Source organism: Mustelus asterias, chromosome 15 (assembly GCF_964213995.1).
Source record: "Mustelus asterias chromosome 15, sMusAst1.hap1.1, whole genome shotgun sequence".
NCBI lineage: Eukaryota > Metazoa > Chordata > Chondrichthyes > Carcharhiniformes > Triakidae > Mustelus > Mustelus asterias.
This window is the reverse complement of record NC_135815.1, coordinates 96,089,598-96,104,613: the sequence shown is the minus strand read 5'-3', so window position 1 is coordinate 96,104,613 and position 15,016 is coordinate 96,089,598. Positions and strand designations below refer to the sequence as shown.

General features: G+C 48.0%; 2 protein-coding genes across 3 annotated transcripts in view; both read left to right on the top strand.

Annotated features, from left to right (window-relative positions):
* The first annotated feature begins 6,666 nt into the window (after positions 1-6,666).
* Positions 6,667-15,016, top strand: part of mkks (MKKS centrosomal shuttling protein) — a 62,339-nt gene continuing 53,989 nt past the window's right edge. The window contains exon 1 of one of the 2 annotated variants that reach the window (XM_078230342.1): positions 6,667-8,108. In XM_078230342.1, the coding sequence (XP_078086468.1) occupies positions 7,121-8,108 (988 nt within the window). In that variant the 5' untranslated portion in view covers positions 6,667-7,120. The remainder of the gene's footprint in view (positions 8,109-15,016) is intronic. The other variant, XM_078230343.1, reaches the window with a different exon arrangement.
* On the top strand, positions 6,706-7,086 carry LOC144504655 (uncharacterized). Its single transcript, XM_078230344.1, has one exon. It carries the CDS (start codon positions 6,706-6,708, stop codon positions 6,850-6,852), a length of 147 nt encoding a protein of 48 aa, XP_078086470.1. The 3' UTR covers positions 6,853-7,086.

The following is a 15,016-nucleotide window of genomic DNA, read 5'->3' as shown; positions in this document are numbered from 1 at the left end:
AGGTGGATGGCGGAGAGGCTGGAGGTAGGAGAGAGGGTGAGGGAGCGGGAACCGGGCCCGGAGTGAGGGGGGGGGAGAGGGGGAACCGGGCCCGGAGTGAGGGGGGGGGAGAGGGGGAACCGGGCCCGGAGTGAGGGGGGGGAGAGGGGGAACCGGGCCCGGAGTGAGGGGGGGGGAGAGGGGGAACCGGGCCCGGAGTGAGGGGGGGGGAGAGGGGGAACCGGGCTCAGAGTGAGGGGGGGGAGAGGGGGAACCGGGCCCGGAGTGAGGGGGGGAGAGGGGGAACCGGGCCCGGAGTGAGGGGGGGGAGAGGGGGAACCGGGCCCGGAGTGAGGGGGGGGAGAGGGGGAACCGGGCCCGGAGTGAGGGGGGGGAGAGGGGGCCGGCCCGGAGTGAGGGGGGGGAGAGGGGGAACCGGGCCCGGAGTGAGGGGTGGGGAGGGGGGGAACCGGGCTCAGAGTGAGGGGAGGGGGAACCGGGCTCAGAGTGAGGGGCGGGGGAGAGGGGGAACCGGGCTCAGAGTGAGGGGGGGGGGAGAGGGGGAACCGGGCTCAGAGTGAGGGGGGGGGGGGGAGAGGGGGAACCGGGCTCAGAGTGAGGGGGGGGGGGGGAGAGGGGGAACCGGGCTCAGAGTGAGGGGGGGGGGGGGGAGAGGGGGAACCGGGCTCAGAGTGAGAGGGGGGGGGGGGGGGGGAGAGGGGGAACCGGGCTCAGAGTGAGAGGGGGGGGGAGAGGGAACCGGGCTCAGAGTGAGGGAGGGGGGGGGGGGAGAGGGAACCGGGCTCAGAGTGAGGGGGGGGGGAGAGGGGGAACCGGGCTCAGAGTGAGGGAGGGGGGGGGAGAGGGGGAACCGGGCTCAGAGTGAGGGGGGGGGGGAGAGGGGGAACCGGGCTCAGAGTGAGGGGGGGGGGAGAGGGGGAACCGGGCTCAGAGTGAGGGGGGGGGGAGAGGGGGAACTGGGCTCAGAGTGAGGGGGGGGAGAGGGGGAACCGGGCTCAGAGTGAGGGGGGGGGGGGGAGAGGGGGAACCGGGCTCAGAGTGAGGGGGGGGGGGGGGAGAGGGGGAACCGGGCTCAGAGTGAGAGGGGGGGGGGGGAGAGGGGGAACCGGGCTCAGAGTGAGGGGGGGGGGGAGAGGGAACCGGGCTCAGAGTGAGGGAGGGGGGGGGGGGGAGAGGGAACCGGGCTCAGAGTGAGGGGGGGGAGAGGGGGAACCGGGCTCAGAGTGAGGGGGGGGTGAGAGGGGGAACCGGGCTCAGAGTGAGGGGGGGGGGGGAGAGGGGGAACCGGGCTCAGAGTGAGGGGGGGGGGGAGAGGGGGAACCGGGCTCAGAGTGAGGGGGGGGGGAGAGGGGGAACTGGGCTCAGAGTGAGGGGCGGGGGGGAGAGGGGGAACCGGGCTCAGAGTGAGGGGCGGGGGGGAGAGGGAACCGGGCTCGGAGTGAGGGGGGGGGGGAGAGAGGGGGAACCGGGCTCGGAGTGAGGGGCGGGGGGGAGAGGGGGAACCGGGCTCGGAGTGAGGGGCGGGGGGGAGAGGGGGAACCGGGCTCGGAGTGAGGGGCGGGGGGGAGAGGGGGAACCGGGCTCAGAGTGAGGGGGGGGGGGGAGAGGGGGAACCGGGCTCAAAGTGAGGGGTGGGGGGGGGGAGAGGGAACCGGGCTCAGAGTGAGGGGGGGAGAGGGGGAACCGGGCTCAGAGTGAGGGGGGGAGAGGGGGAACCGGGCTCAGAGTGAGGGGGGGGGAGAGGGGGAACCGGGCTCAGAGTGAGGGGGGGGGGGGAGAGAGGGGGAACCGGGCTCAGAGTGAGGGGGCGGGGAGAGGGGGAACCGGGCTCAGAGTGAGGGGGGGAGAGAGTGGGAACCGGGCTCAGAGTGAGGGGCGGGGGGGAGAGGGGGAACCGGGCTCAGAGTGAGGGGCGGGGGGGAGAGGGGGAACCGGGCTCAGAGTGAGGGGGTGGGGAGAGGGGGAACCGGGCTCAAAGTGAGGGGGGGGGGGAGAGGGGGAACCGGGCTCAGAGTGAGGGGGGGGGAGAGGGGGAACCGGGCGGGGGGGGAGAGGGGGGGAAACCGGGGCTCAGAGTGAGGGGGGGGGGGGGGGGAGAGGGGGAAACCGGGCTCAAAAGTGGGGGGGGGGGAGAGGGAACCGGGCTCAGAGTGAGGGGGGAGAGGGGGAACCGGGCTCAGAGTGAGGGGGGAGGGGGAAGGGGAACCGAGCTCAGAGTGAGGGGGGTGGAGAGGGGGAACCGGGCTCAGAGTGAGGGGGGGAGAGGGGGAACCGGGGCTCAGAGTGAGGGGGGGGGGGGGAGAGGGAGAGGGGAAACCGGGCTCAGAGTGAGGGGGGGGAGAGGGGGAACCGGGCTCAGAGTGAGGGGGGAGGAGGGAACCGGGCTCAGAGTGGGGGGGGGGGGGGGGGAGAGGGTGAACCAGGTTAGAGTTGGGGTGGTGGGGGGAGAGGGAGCTGGGCTCAGAGTGAAGAGGGAGGGGGGGAACCGGGCTCAGAGTGAGGGGGGAGCAGGGGGTGGGAGGGGGAGAGGGAACGAGTCGCAGAGTGTGGGGGGGGGTGGTAGAGAGAATTGGGCACCGAGTAAGGAGAGGGGGGGGGGTGTGTGTTCGATGGAACCAGGCTCAGTGAGGGGTGGGAAGAGGGAGCCGGGCTTAGAGTGAGGAGGGGGGCGAGGGGAGGGAACTGTGCTCAGAGGGAGTGAGGGGAGAGTGTGAGGGGGAGAGTGAGGGGTGCCTCCAGTCCCCAGGAGGCAGCTCCACCATCTCCCCCTGCCTCATTCAGAGAGATGATTTCCTTCCCTCAAGGTGAGGGGAAGGTTATCAGGAAATATTCTCTCCCTTTTAAATATTGCATTTCTATAGCGCCTTTCACCCTACTCCCAGAGGCCCCTTTACAACCAACCACCGGCACGGTGGCACTGTGGTTAGCACTGTTGCCTCACAGCGCCACGGACCCGGGTTCAATTCCCAGCTTGGGTCACTGTCTGTGTGGAGTCTGCAGGTTCTCCTCGTGTTTGCGTGGGTTTCCTCCGGGTGCTCTGGTTTCCACCCACACTCCAAAGATGTGCAGATTAGGTGGATTGGCCATGCTAAATTGCCCCTTAGTGTCGGGGAATTAGGAGGGGATAGGGCCTGAGTGGGATTGTGGTTGGTGCAGACTCGATGGGCCGAGTGGCCTCCTTCTGTGCTGTGGGGATTCTAAGGTTCCTATACTTTTTTAAGTAAGAAATCTCACAACACCAGGTCACCCCTTGCTAGGGTTAACAGGGCGAGTGACTCTCTTCATCCTGCACCCCTCACCCGTTTCCCAGGTTAACTGGGTGGCACCCCCTTTTCACCTCTTGCTCAAGTTAATGGGGTGACTTCCCCATGCCTTTGCCCAATACCTGGCTTAATGGGGTGACTCCCCGACCAGGTTTATTTGGAATCATGAGCTTTTGGAGCACTGCTCCTTCATCAGATGGGGCGGCACAGTGGTTAGCACTGCTACCTCACAGTGCCAGTGACCCAGGTTCAATTCTGGTCTGTGTGGAGTCTGCACATTCTCCTCGTGTCTGTGTGGGTTTCCTCCGGATGCTCCGGTTTCTTCCCACAGTCCAAAGATGTGTGGGTTTAGGTTGATTGGCCATGCTAAATTGCCCCTTAGTGTCAGGGGGACTGTGGGATTGTGGTCGGTGTAGACTTGATGGGCCGAATGGCCTCCTGCACCGTAGGGATTCTATGCATTGGCTGCTTGTGATGTTAGGAAACGCGATGGGCACAGCAGGATCCCACAAGTGTCATCATTGATTGAAGTTATTTTTTGTGATTGAGGGACAAATACTGACTATCACCACTCCCTGCCCCCCATCCCCTTTCCCAGGTTAACAGGGTGATTCCCACACCCCCCTCAACCTTTGACCAGGCTAACTGGGTGACAGCCCCCTTCACCCCTCGTCAGGGATAAGTGACTCTCTTCATCCTGCGCCCCTCACTCCTTTCCCAGGTTAACGGGGTGACTCCCCATGCCTTTGCCCAATACCTGGGTTAATGTGGGGGGGGGTGTCACCCAGTTAACCCGGGCAAGGGGTGAATGGGGGGCATGATGGAGAGTCACTCACTCCATTGACCCTGGCAAGAGGTCAGGGTCAATGGAGTGAGTGACTCTCCATCCTGCCCCCCATTCACCCCTTGCCCCGGTTAACAGGGTGATTCCCTGCCTCCCCTCACCTCTTGCCTGGGTTAAGATGGTGAATCCGATCGCCCCCTCTTCACCCCTTGCCTGGGTTAACAGGGTGAATCAGATCCCCCCCCCCTTTCACCCCTTGCATGGGTTAACAGCATAGCTGAAGATGGCACGGTGGCTAGCACTGCTGCCTCTCAGTGCTGGGGCCCAGGTTCAATTCCGGCCTCGGTCACTGTCTGTGTGGAGTTTGCCCGTTCTCCCCGTGTCTACGTGGGTTTCCTCCGGTTTCCTCCCACAGTCCAAAGATGTGCGGGTTAGGTGAATTCGCCATGCTAAATTGACCCTAGTGTCAGCGGGATTAGGGTAAATGTGTGGGGTTACGGGAATAGGGCTTGGGTGGGATTGTGGTCAGTACAGACTCAATGGGCCAAATGGCCTTCTGTACTGTAGGGGTTCTATGAAGACTCCATCCTCGTTCTGCCTGCAGATTAAGCTCAAACTTTGTATATTTAACAGTTTGGACAAGATTGAAGCCATTGAGTTTGGTTGCTGTCAGGTTATTTATGACTGATTCATCCTGCACCTGGCTGTACACTTGTACTGAAAGCCCCTGTTCAACCTTGGTATCTTGCTCATCTCTGAAATGAACAACAAACCAATTGACAGAAGATTGCTTTGTTGTGCACCCTGCAGCCCTAACTGTTGTTGAAATCTTTATCCACTTTGCTCACCTCAAAAATTTAATTCCCCAATTCCCTGCTTGCTGCTCTACCCCACTGCATCCTGCACAAGCTCCAACTTTTCCACACCCTAACGCACCAAATTCTGCACACTCTTGACTTCCCACCACATGAATTTCAAAATCTTCACTCTCAAATACCTTCATGTCTTTGTTTCACCCTTTGCTTCTCCATATCTGTAGGGGTGGCACAGTGGTTAGCACTGATGTCTCACAGCGCCAGAGACCCAGGTTCAGTTCTGGTCTTAGGTCACTGTCTGTGTGGATTTTGCTCATTCTCCCCGTGTCTGCGTGGGTTTCCTCCCAAAGCTACAATTTCCCCTCGCATTCCAAAGATGTGCGGGTTAGGTTGATTGGCCATGCTAAATTGCCCCTTAGTGTCAGGGGGACAAGCAAGGTAAATATGGAGTTGGGATAGGGCCTGGGTGGGATTGTTGTCAGTGCAGGCTCGATGGGCCTAATGACCTGCTTCTGCACTGCAGGGATTCTATGATTCTAATCTTCAGCACTATTGTCAGAGTATTAATTCCTCAGTTCTTTTGACCTTATTTAGCAGTGTACTATTCATATTTCACTGACTAGATGTTATTTTATTTACAGGTGATTGTTTAAATTAGGCATGAGTCTCAGAACTGTTTGGAAGAACTACAGAGTTTTAATTGTTATGGGAACAAGCCTTGCGATGATTCATTGGGGATGGTATAATATGAAGTCGAGTGAAACCTTCAAAAACAGAAACCAAGACTACATTCCGGAACCTGAAATTGTGACACACATCATCCAAGAAGAAAGACAACCAAAGGGAAAATAGTAACTGGATTTATTAGGTAATGTTCACTGACTTTATTAATTATGTCAGATAATGATGTTTCGTATTTCAGAGAATAAGTAATTACTACAGAAATTATGATGGATGAAATATGTGCAAAAATACACAAAACTAGGTTATAAATAGTTTGCAACAGCCCATCTATGGTTGAGAAAGTGAATGGGATACTTGGCTTTATAAATAGTTGCAATGTATATGAAAACCTTTACAAATTTCTTGTTGGGTGTCAGTTGGAGTATTGTGTGCAATTCTAGGCATCACATTTTAGGAAGGATGTCAAGGCCCTAGGGAGGATATGAAAGAGGTCTAAATGGACGATACCTAAGATGAGAGAGTTCAGTTATGTGGAGAGATTGCAGAGGCTGGGATTGTTCTTCTTGGAACATAAAAGGTCAAGGAGAGACTGAATAGAGTATCCAAAATTAAGAGGTTTTGATCAAGCAAGTCGGGAGAAACTATTTTGTCTGACAAATGGGTTGGTAGTCATGATGTGGAGATGCCGGCGTTGGACTGGGGTAAACACAGTAAGAGTTTTAACAACACCAGGTTAAAGTCCAACAGGTTTATTTGGTAGTAGGTTGGTAACCAGAGGTCATGGATCTAAAATATTTAGCAAAAGAACGAGATGGGAAATTTCTTCAGAGAATTGTTAAGGTCAGGAGCACATTCCTGAAAGAATGGTAGAATCAGATTTTGCAGTAACTTTTAAAAGCTACTTGGGCATGTAGTTGAAGAGGACTAATTTACAGGCGTATGGGTGTATCGAGGCTGAGGTGTGGAATTAAATTGGACAATCTTTTCAAAGAACCAGGGTCATGATAGACTGAATGGTCTCCACTCTAATGTAGGATTCTACAATTCTGTGATTGAAAACTTGATTTTGTCAAAGTACAAACTGACTGTGCACATTTTCTAATTGCAGGTAACATTAAATTGGAACGCAGAGATTTTATTGTTGCATCCTGACAGAAGAATGAGGAATAAAAGGTGGTTACGCCAAAACTGGCTTCTAGTTGCAGGATTGTCCTTGCTTGGCATCCATACTGTTACGTATTTGATGCAGAAGTTTGTAAAAAAATCGGCAACTTTAGAACTGAAGCAGAAGAGTGTTGATAAATAATATAGAAATGTCAAGCAAGATAAATCATCCACAATACGTCCAGATTTTGCTCATCTCGTGATAAAATTGAAATATACTTCTATGAGAATTTCCAATAAATTTCATTATTTCTATAATATGATTGGCATATACAGCAAATATACAAACATTGAACTTTTTAAAGATCAGACAAGAAATGCTTCATGTTCAATTTCAGTTTCATTTTGCCAGTAATAAAGCAACTGTTCTCTGCAAGTTTTCTGTCTTTGAAATCTTCCACTCCACCTGAATGATGTCCTGCATTGTACCTAAGATGGCATCTTTATGCAGCTCTGGACACTTAAATAGTGATGTACTTTGTCAGGCTCTGTCCACTCTTAGAGGAATTGTGGAGTCCTGTTATGGTCCATTTGGTCGACTAAAACTAATTCACAATGCTGTGGGAGGCTACGTTATAACCACGTCCCAGTCTTCTGCGCTTTTGGGTAATCTTTCTGTGTCCCATCCTGTGATGAAGCTAATAATAGCTTCCGTGTTGAACCATGTTTCTCGATTTAGTGATTCTGGACTGTTTACAGCAATCCTCTGCTGTAATTTGGCTGAAAATGCAAAACGACTTAATGTACCCTGCAGTCACATTGTCAAAATTTATAAATACCTTCTGAATATTTGCATCGACTATCTAACATCCGAGGAATGTAGCTGCAGAATACAAATAGATTTTAGTAACAGCAAGACTTTGCTTTCACTCGTTCGTACAGTGATAAATAAGCCTACTTGTATGTTGACTACAAAAGAAGCTGACTACATCAGTTCCTTAGTGTTAAAGGCATTCTTTTATATAATTCCATCTGAGATTGGAGATAACATTTCCTTGGGAAAGATGCTGATTGTTCCCATTGAGGGACAATGTGTTACAGACTCCTGTGTCCTTTCTGGGATTCTTATAGAAATATTTGCATCTCACTCAACAACAATTGATATCACAAAGTTGACATTTGGTTGCATTAAGATAGCTGTTTTTGTTGTCTCCATGTCTGGAGATGTTGTTGACAGTGGGAACGGGACCTGGGAGGTGGCATCAGATTTTAGCCCAGAAGATGAATCACTTGCACAACTGCTGAAGATGGGAAGACAGCTAGTTTGTGACCAAGTTCACCTTGTGCTGTGCCAGAAAGTGATCCACCCAATTCTAAAACAGTATCTCCGAGAGCAACAGGTGATGGTGGAAGATAGGCTTGGAGTTGCCCTCATGGAGCCTCTCATTCAATTGACAGGTCAGTATGTTAACCACTGACAATGTACACTTCTACTAGCGTCTCTGATACTGACGTATTGTGTGATGTTTGTCAATAGGATACTCCTAGGGTGAAAGTGCAAAATGTTCTTCATGTATAGGCCCATTGTTTGCCATCTCTTTGAACTCCCTAAGATATGATTGGTGGGGGAAGAGGTCATCTTGTATCTTAAATAACGATCTTTGCTTTGCCTCAGTTATTCATCGTAAACATTTCTTAAAACCACATGTCGCTAACTGAATTGTGCAACTTATTTAATTACAGTATGCGGTCCAAAAGTTATTTCCTTTGTGCATATAACTGAATGTTCTTTTGGCCATCAGATTAATTGCCTGCGGGTTAGCTTCCCATTCTACCTAGCAGCAATCAATATCTGCACCCAGTTGACTCATAAGACATCAAAAGGCATCATATTGTAAGATAAAGTACAATGGCAACATCAACCAAGGACTGAATCTTTTCAGTATTTGCTGAGTCTATTCTATAAAAAAAAATCTAGTGCTTTATCACGGGATAATAGTCATCAAGGTTGTCGGTGCAGTCTCTTGCATGATAAATTCTCAGTGTCACCCATGCTGGCAAGAGGAGGTGCCAAGTTGACACGAGAAAAATTGAGAGTTAATCCCATTGCTTCTGCACAACTAGCACCCAGTGACCAACAGAGAGACATGGGGCAAGTCATCCACCTGCAATCGTTTTTGAGGAAGTGCAGAATGGAGGATCTCCATAGTGGAAAAATATGAAAAGAAAGAAAGACAAACTATAAAGAACAGTCAAAATATATGAAAAGAACAAGCAGCTCCCAATCCAGAAATGCAAATGTTTTATTGGAGCAAGTATTGCTGCTTTCAATGGAGATTGCTGATTTGGATAAGTCTCATATGGTGCAATAACCCCAATGGATTTCCATTTATAAATAGCTAAAATATCGTAAAATGAGTCATTTAGAGAAGTTTTATGCAACGGCTGCAGAATTAATATTGATGTGATCAAAATAATAGTTGGAAATAAAATTTATGTTAGACTAGTCAGGGTTCAACATTGATTTGAAGCTGGATCTCAAAAGAATCCATTCTTGATCCCTACCTCTACCATGTTCTCTTTATCTGAAGGCAAGGTCAGGTTCAACAAAAGAGCAGCAGCTGACTTCAAATGTAAGCCAATGGTCGTAAGTATCAGATGGAGAAATACTGTGCTTCAGAAATCTAGCAAAACAAAATCTGTTCACACAAGCCAAATGAGTAGAATAATAATTTTACTCTGTGTTGCATGCTCTCGACTACAGTAATTTCCAGAGTGTTGACTTCAGATTGCAACAAACTCATTTGGTAAAGGAATCAATTTCTAATTTAATCCCTAATAATAAATATGGAATGTTCTTAAATATTGTTAAGAACGCACTAATGGTATATTGCATGGGAGGGATGTGTTCCTCCAATAAATTGTGAATAAATTGTGGAACTGGAGCATGAAATTGAAAATATATTTGGAGTTAAATTACATTACTAACACTGTCTCGAAATTCTGGCTTTCCTACATCCAATCAGGAAATGACAATGGATGCAGAAAATGTGAGATTTGCAATTCCGTATGATAAAAATAAAATATATTAGTGAAAATTACACTCTAGCATTCCAACGGCTGAGCGAATTTGTTCTCTTGGTAGCTCTTGACAGCATTGCAAAAGTCTCTTGTTCAATCCTGGGGAAAGAAAGGTATTTTTCTAATCTCCACTAATTCTTTTACATTTATGAAGAAAGGTGTATTTATATAGAATCTTTCACATCCTTTGAACATGCCAAAGCACTTACAACAACCAATGAATTAGAATTGAAGCCAGCTGCTGCTACCAGGCAAATCCAGCTGCCATTTTGCACTTAAACAGTGAAATATAACAGTGAAATAGCTAATCTGATTTTGCTAGTTTGGCCGGAGATAATCTTTGGCTTCACGTTGCAGGATCTTTTATCTCCACCTGAACAGGTGAATGGAACTTTAGTTTAATGTATTTGCAAAATATTGTGGATGCTGGAAATTTGAAATTAAAACAAAGTGCTGGAAAAACTCTGGAGAGGAACAGAAGCTTTGTCAGCTTTGACAAAGGTTGCCTGGACTCGAAACGTCAGCTCTTTTCTCTCCTTACAGATACTGCCAGACCTGCTGAGATTTTCCAGCATTTTCTCTTTTGAGGGGAGAGGAACAGAGTTAATGTTTAGAGTCGAATATGAGTTCTTTGGAACCAAAGGGAGCATGATGGATTTTGCACTGTTGAGAAGGGTGAGGGAGAACAAAAGGGACGGTCTGGGACAGGGACAGGACAGAAGAGATTAAGTAGCAAAGATGCTGTGGAACAAAAGGCAAAGGAAGTGACAATAGTCACAAAGAAACCATTGGTCCAGGGCAGGTATTAATGGCAGAATAATGCATAGCTGTCTCTGAAAGCAAAAAACATAAAAACAAGAAACAGACTGGAACTTGGAAACTAATCAGTCAAAATGGAGGATAGAATTCACGGTGTGAGGTTGTTGAACTCAATGCTTTAAAGCGTTTAATCAGAAGATGAAGTGCTGTTCCTCAGGCTTGCGGTGAGCATTTTTCCTTCAGTTTAGCATCTTATCTGAAAGATTATAGCGTTGCCTCAGAACAAACAAAGAACAATACAGCACAGGAACAGGCCCTTCGGCCCTCCAAGCCCGCGCCGCTCCCTGGTCCAAACCAGACCATTCTTTTGTATCCCTCCATTCCCACTTCGTTCATGTGGCTATCTAGATAAGTCTTAAACGTTCCCAGTGTGTCCGCCTCCACCACCTTGCCCGGCAGCGCATTCCAGGCCCCCACCACCTGTGTAAAATATGTCCTTCTGATATCCGTGTTAAACCTCCCCCCCCCCTCCCCACCTTGAACCTATGACCCCTCGTGAACGTCACCACCGATCTGGGAAAAAGCTTCCCACCGTTCACCCTATCTATGCCTTTCATAATTTTATACACCTCTATTAGGTCACCCCTCATCCTCCGTCTTTCCAGTGGGAACAACCCCAGTCTACCCAATCTCTCCTCATAACTAAGCCCTTCCATACCAGGCAACATCCTGGTAAACCTCCTCTGCACTCTCTCTAAAGCCTCCAAGCCCTTCCGGTAGTGTGGCGACCAGAACTGGGCGCAGTATTCCAAATGCGGCCGAACCAACGTTCTATACAACTGCAACATCAGACCCCAACTTTTATACTCTATGCCCCGTCCTATAAAGGCAAGCATGCCATATGCCTTATTCACTACCTTCTCCACCTGTGACGTCACCTTCAAGGATCTGTGGACTTGCACACCCAGGTCCCTCTGCGTATCTACACCCTTTATGGTTCTGCCATTTATCGTATAGCTCCCCCCTACGTTAGTTCTACCAAAATGCATCACTTCGCATTTATGTGGATTGAACTCCATCTGCCATTTCTTTGCCCAAATTTCCAGCCTATCTATATCCTTCTGTAGCCTCTGACAATGTTCCTCACTATCTGCAAGTCCAGCCATTTTCGTGTCGTCCGCAAACTTACTGATCACCCCAGTTACACCTTCTTCCAGATCGTTTGTATAAATCATGAACTGCACTTAAATTTGGCCTTCAACTGTCCGCGGAAACAGCTCATCACCGTTTAACTTGCAATCCCACTAATTTTGAAGACTTATTCAGTCATCCCTTAAATTTCTCATACACTGTTCCATTGCTGTCTATTACGATAATGGGCTACCCAGAACTGTGCATCATACTCTGGCCCAGCTTGACTAAGTTCTTGGACAACATTTTCATCTTTTTTTATTTTATATCTCTACAAAACTAAGGATTCTATTTGTCATTTTATGATCTTTTCTACTTTCATTGCCATCTTGATTAACCTGTGTATTTGCATACCAGTGTGGTTCAGCCCCTCTACCCAATTTAAACGCTTACCATTTGGGATGTAGGGTAGGATTTTCCAGCCCTTCCTGCCGGCAAGATCTTCCAGTCCCACCGAAGGTGACCCCTGAGGCCTTATGGGTGAACCACGCAAAATGCCTTAGACATCAGCAGGACCAGAAGATCCCGCCAATGTCCCTTGGCGAGCTGCCATTCCTGCCACCGGAAAATACGCTGTAGGGGTGAGGGATGGGCTGGTGGAAAATCCCACCTGTAACCTTTTTTCCTCCTGCTGTCAAAATTTCTTCACACTTTTGTGCAGTCCATCTGCCATCTATCTGCCCAACAGTAGCTTATTCAGTACCCTCTTTCCCAATTTGCATTAATCAGCAGATTTTGATATCTCCCCAATTCCTAAGTTCTTTTTATTGGTATGTATAATAGGCCCAAGACAGACTCTTGTAGAGCACCTTGCCATATAATGCTTTATGCTGTGCATCCACACCCACTGGAGACTGAGTTAAAATCTATATCCATAGAGAACTTTTAAAGTTAGAATCAGTATTGACTGGATTCAAACCAAAGCCCTAAATGTGAAGTAACAATGTGCTAACCCATTACCTCATAAAATTCAGCAGATGTAAATAATTCAGTCCGCTTATTCTGAGAGACTAGAGTTGCACTTGTAGTTCATCAAAATCCTACAATTCTATTGCAAGATTAAACTCCTTTCCGTGTGACATATCCTAGTTATTTTTAATATTTTGTACCAATGTACTTTTATGACTTAAATTTCAAATGGAGTGTTTTTATTCAAGGTTCAAGGAGCTTTACTACCGGACTCCTTTAGAAACCGCTGAGCAAAGTTAATAAAGCCATGGTATTTTGTGACAAGCGGGGAACATGTTTGAATGTTGTAGTTTTCAGTAGCTTAAGTTATTCATGCCATAGTAGCACCATAAAATTTTACTGAGGCAGCCCATGAAACAAGCTTCTGTTACTGAATAATTATTTGGAGGCTAATGGAGGGTTGGCAGTTTACTGTACCTTTTTATTTAGAGCCTGTGAACGGCTGCACACTGTAATTTACAGATGTTGCATGTGTGAATGAGTTCTTCAGGTTTTTCTCACGAGCATATGCAAATTAAGTGGTCTGTGTACTGCTGGTTATTTTTAATTTATTTTTGCAAATTGAAATTTTGTGGTTTTGTAATTGACATAGGAAATGATTATGTGGTGTAGATGCATGAGTATAGCTTTCAGTTACATAACTTAATATTTCCGTGATTCAGAGTTCAATCAACTTGTTTACAATGCTTTTCCACTTCAATAATATGGCGGCAAAGACTAGTTGTACTGAAAAGTCATAAAAATAATATTTTTAAAACTGTCCTGAACAGCTATCAGTGAAAGAACTTGGTACTGTGTCCCGACCTCTACACCTCGCCCGCCCCGGAATCAGCGCATGCGAGGTTCCCAGAATGGAAATCTTTGTTAGCCTCGGGAGGGATTTTCCGATCTTGCTCGAGCGAGGCTATAACATCCCGGTGTCTTTAGTGTAACATCAAGTGCAGATTGCAGTCTTCAAATGCCTAAAAAAAATTTCAAATCATCAGGGTGGAACAGCGTTTAGTGCTGCTGCCTCACAGCGCCAGGGACCTGAGTTCAATTCCAGCCTCAGGTGACTGTGGAGTTTGCACATTCTCCCTGTGTCTGCGTGGGTTTCCTCTGGGTGCTCCGGTTTCCTCCCACACTCCAAAGATGTGTGGGTTAGGTTGATTGGCCATGTTAAATTGCCCCTTAGTGTCAGGGATTAGCGGGGTAAATACATGGGTTGCAGGGATAGGAATTCTATTATGATTCTATCTTTTTAGACTAATATGCCATCTCCAACCTTTTAAAATCAAATCTTTTTAACTTTAATGGTTTTGCCATTGATTCACTATCAGATACTGTATATTGTTAATGAAAAATATATTTTGGCTGGCAATAGTTCATACTTTCACACACTGAAGGTATAATATACTTCCAAAGAGTGTTTAGCCCATCACCCCCCAGTTTTACCCTCAATTATTATTGCAGCAACTGGTTTGTATTAATACTGGTTTTACTGATTTCGAAAGAAATACTGTTTCATTCAGCTAAAATCAATATAATATTGATAGTGTCAGAAATCAATCAACAGCGCCTAAATACCCAACCTTGATGCACTTTGAAAATAGTAGAACACAGAATTGCCAGGTTACCTAGCCAAAGCAATGGTTTTGAAGTGGTTCCATTAGAGGAAGGGAAAATGAGCAGTTGGGTTAATCAACACTGCCCCCTACACAACTGTGGCTGGTTCAAAGCCTAGAATTTCAACTCCCCCATCCACCTTAGCAGCATGGACAACAAGGGGAGACAAACATACATGTCCACAATACTGCCATCAGGAAAAGAATGTAGCAGAAATTACATGGAGCTGGCACATGTGTGCCAGTCTCCTGTGACCTGAACTAAATAGCACAGTGCCATCACTGTCCACGTAAGCATAAAATATTGCACTCTGCAATATGTTAATCAACCATAAACGCATTCACGTGGCATGGTTTTTTAAAGGATCCCGTTACACAGCTAAAGTAGATTTAAAGGAGATCAAATTTGAAAATAACTCTCTTCCATAAAAAAAATCAAAATATGTTACAAAAACAGCCACTTATGCAGTTTTGATGTAGCATTTTGAACAATTGGATAATTAACATCTTCGTAAATCACAGAGTGTAGCAAAAATAAACAAATGGATTGTGTGAGCTTAAGGAAACAATAATAACCAGTTGCATTTATAGAGGTATTCTAAAGTAGTCAAATGTACCAAATTGTTTCACAGAGCTATAATCAAAATGGACATTGAGCTGATCAAGGAGATATTAGCAATGCTGACGGCACGGTGGCACAGTGGTTAGCACAGCTGCCTCACAGCACCAGGGACCCTGATTCAATTCTGGCCGAGGGTGACT

Excerpts from the sequence above, each read along its gene's own strand:
- LOC144504655 (XM_078230344.1), top strand. The coding sequence starts at position 6,706 with ATGAGGAATAAAAGGTGGTTACGCCAAAACTGGCTTCTAGTTGCAGGA.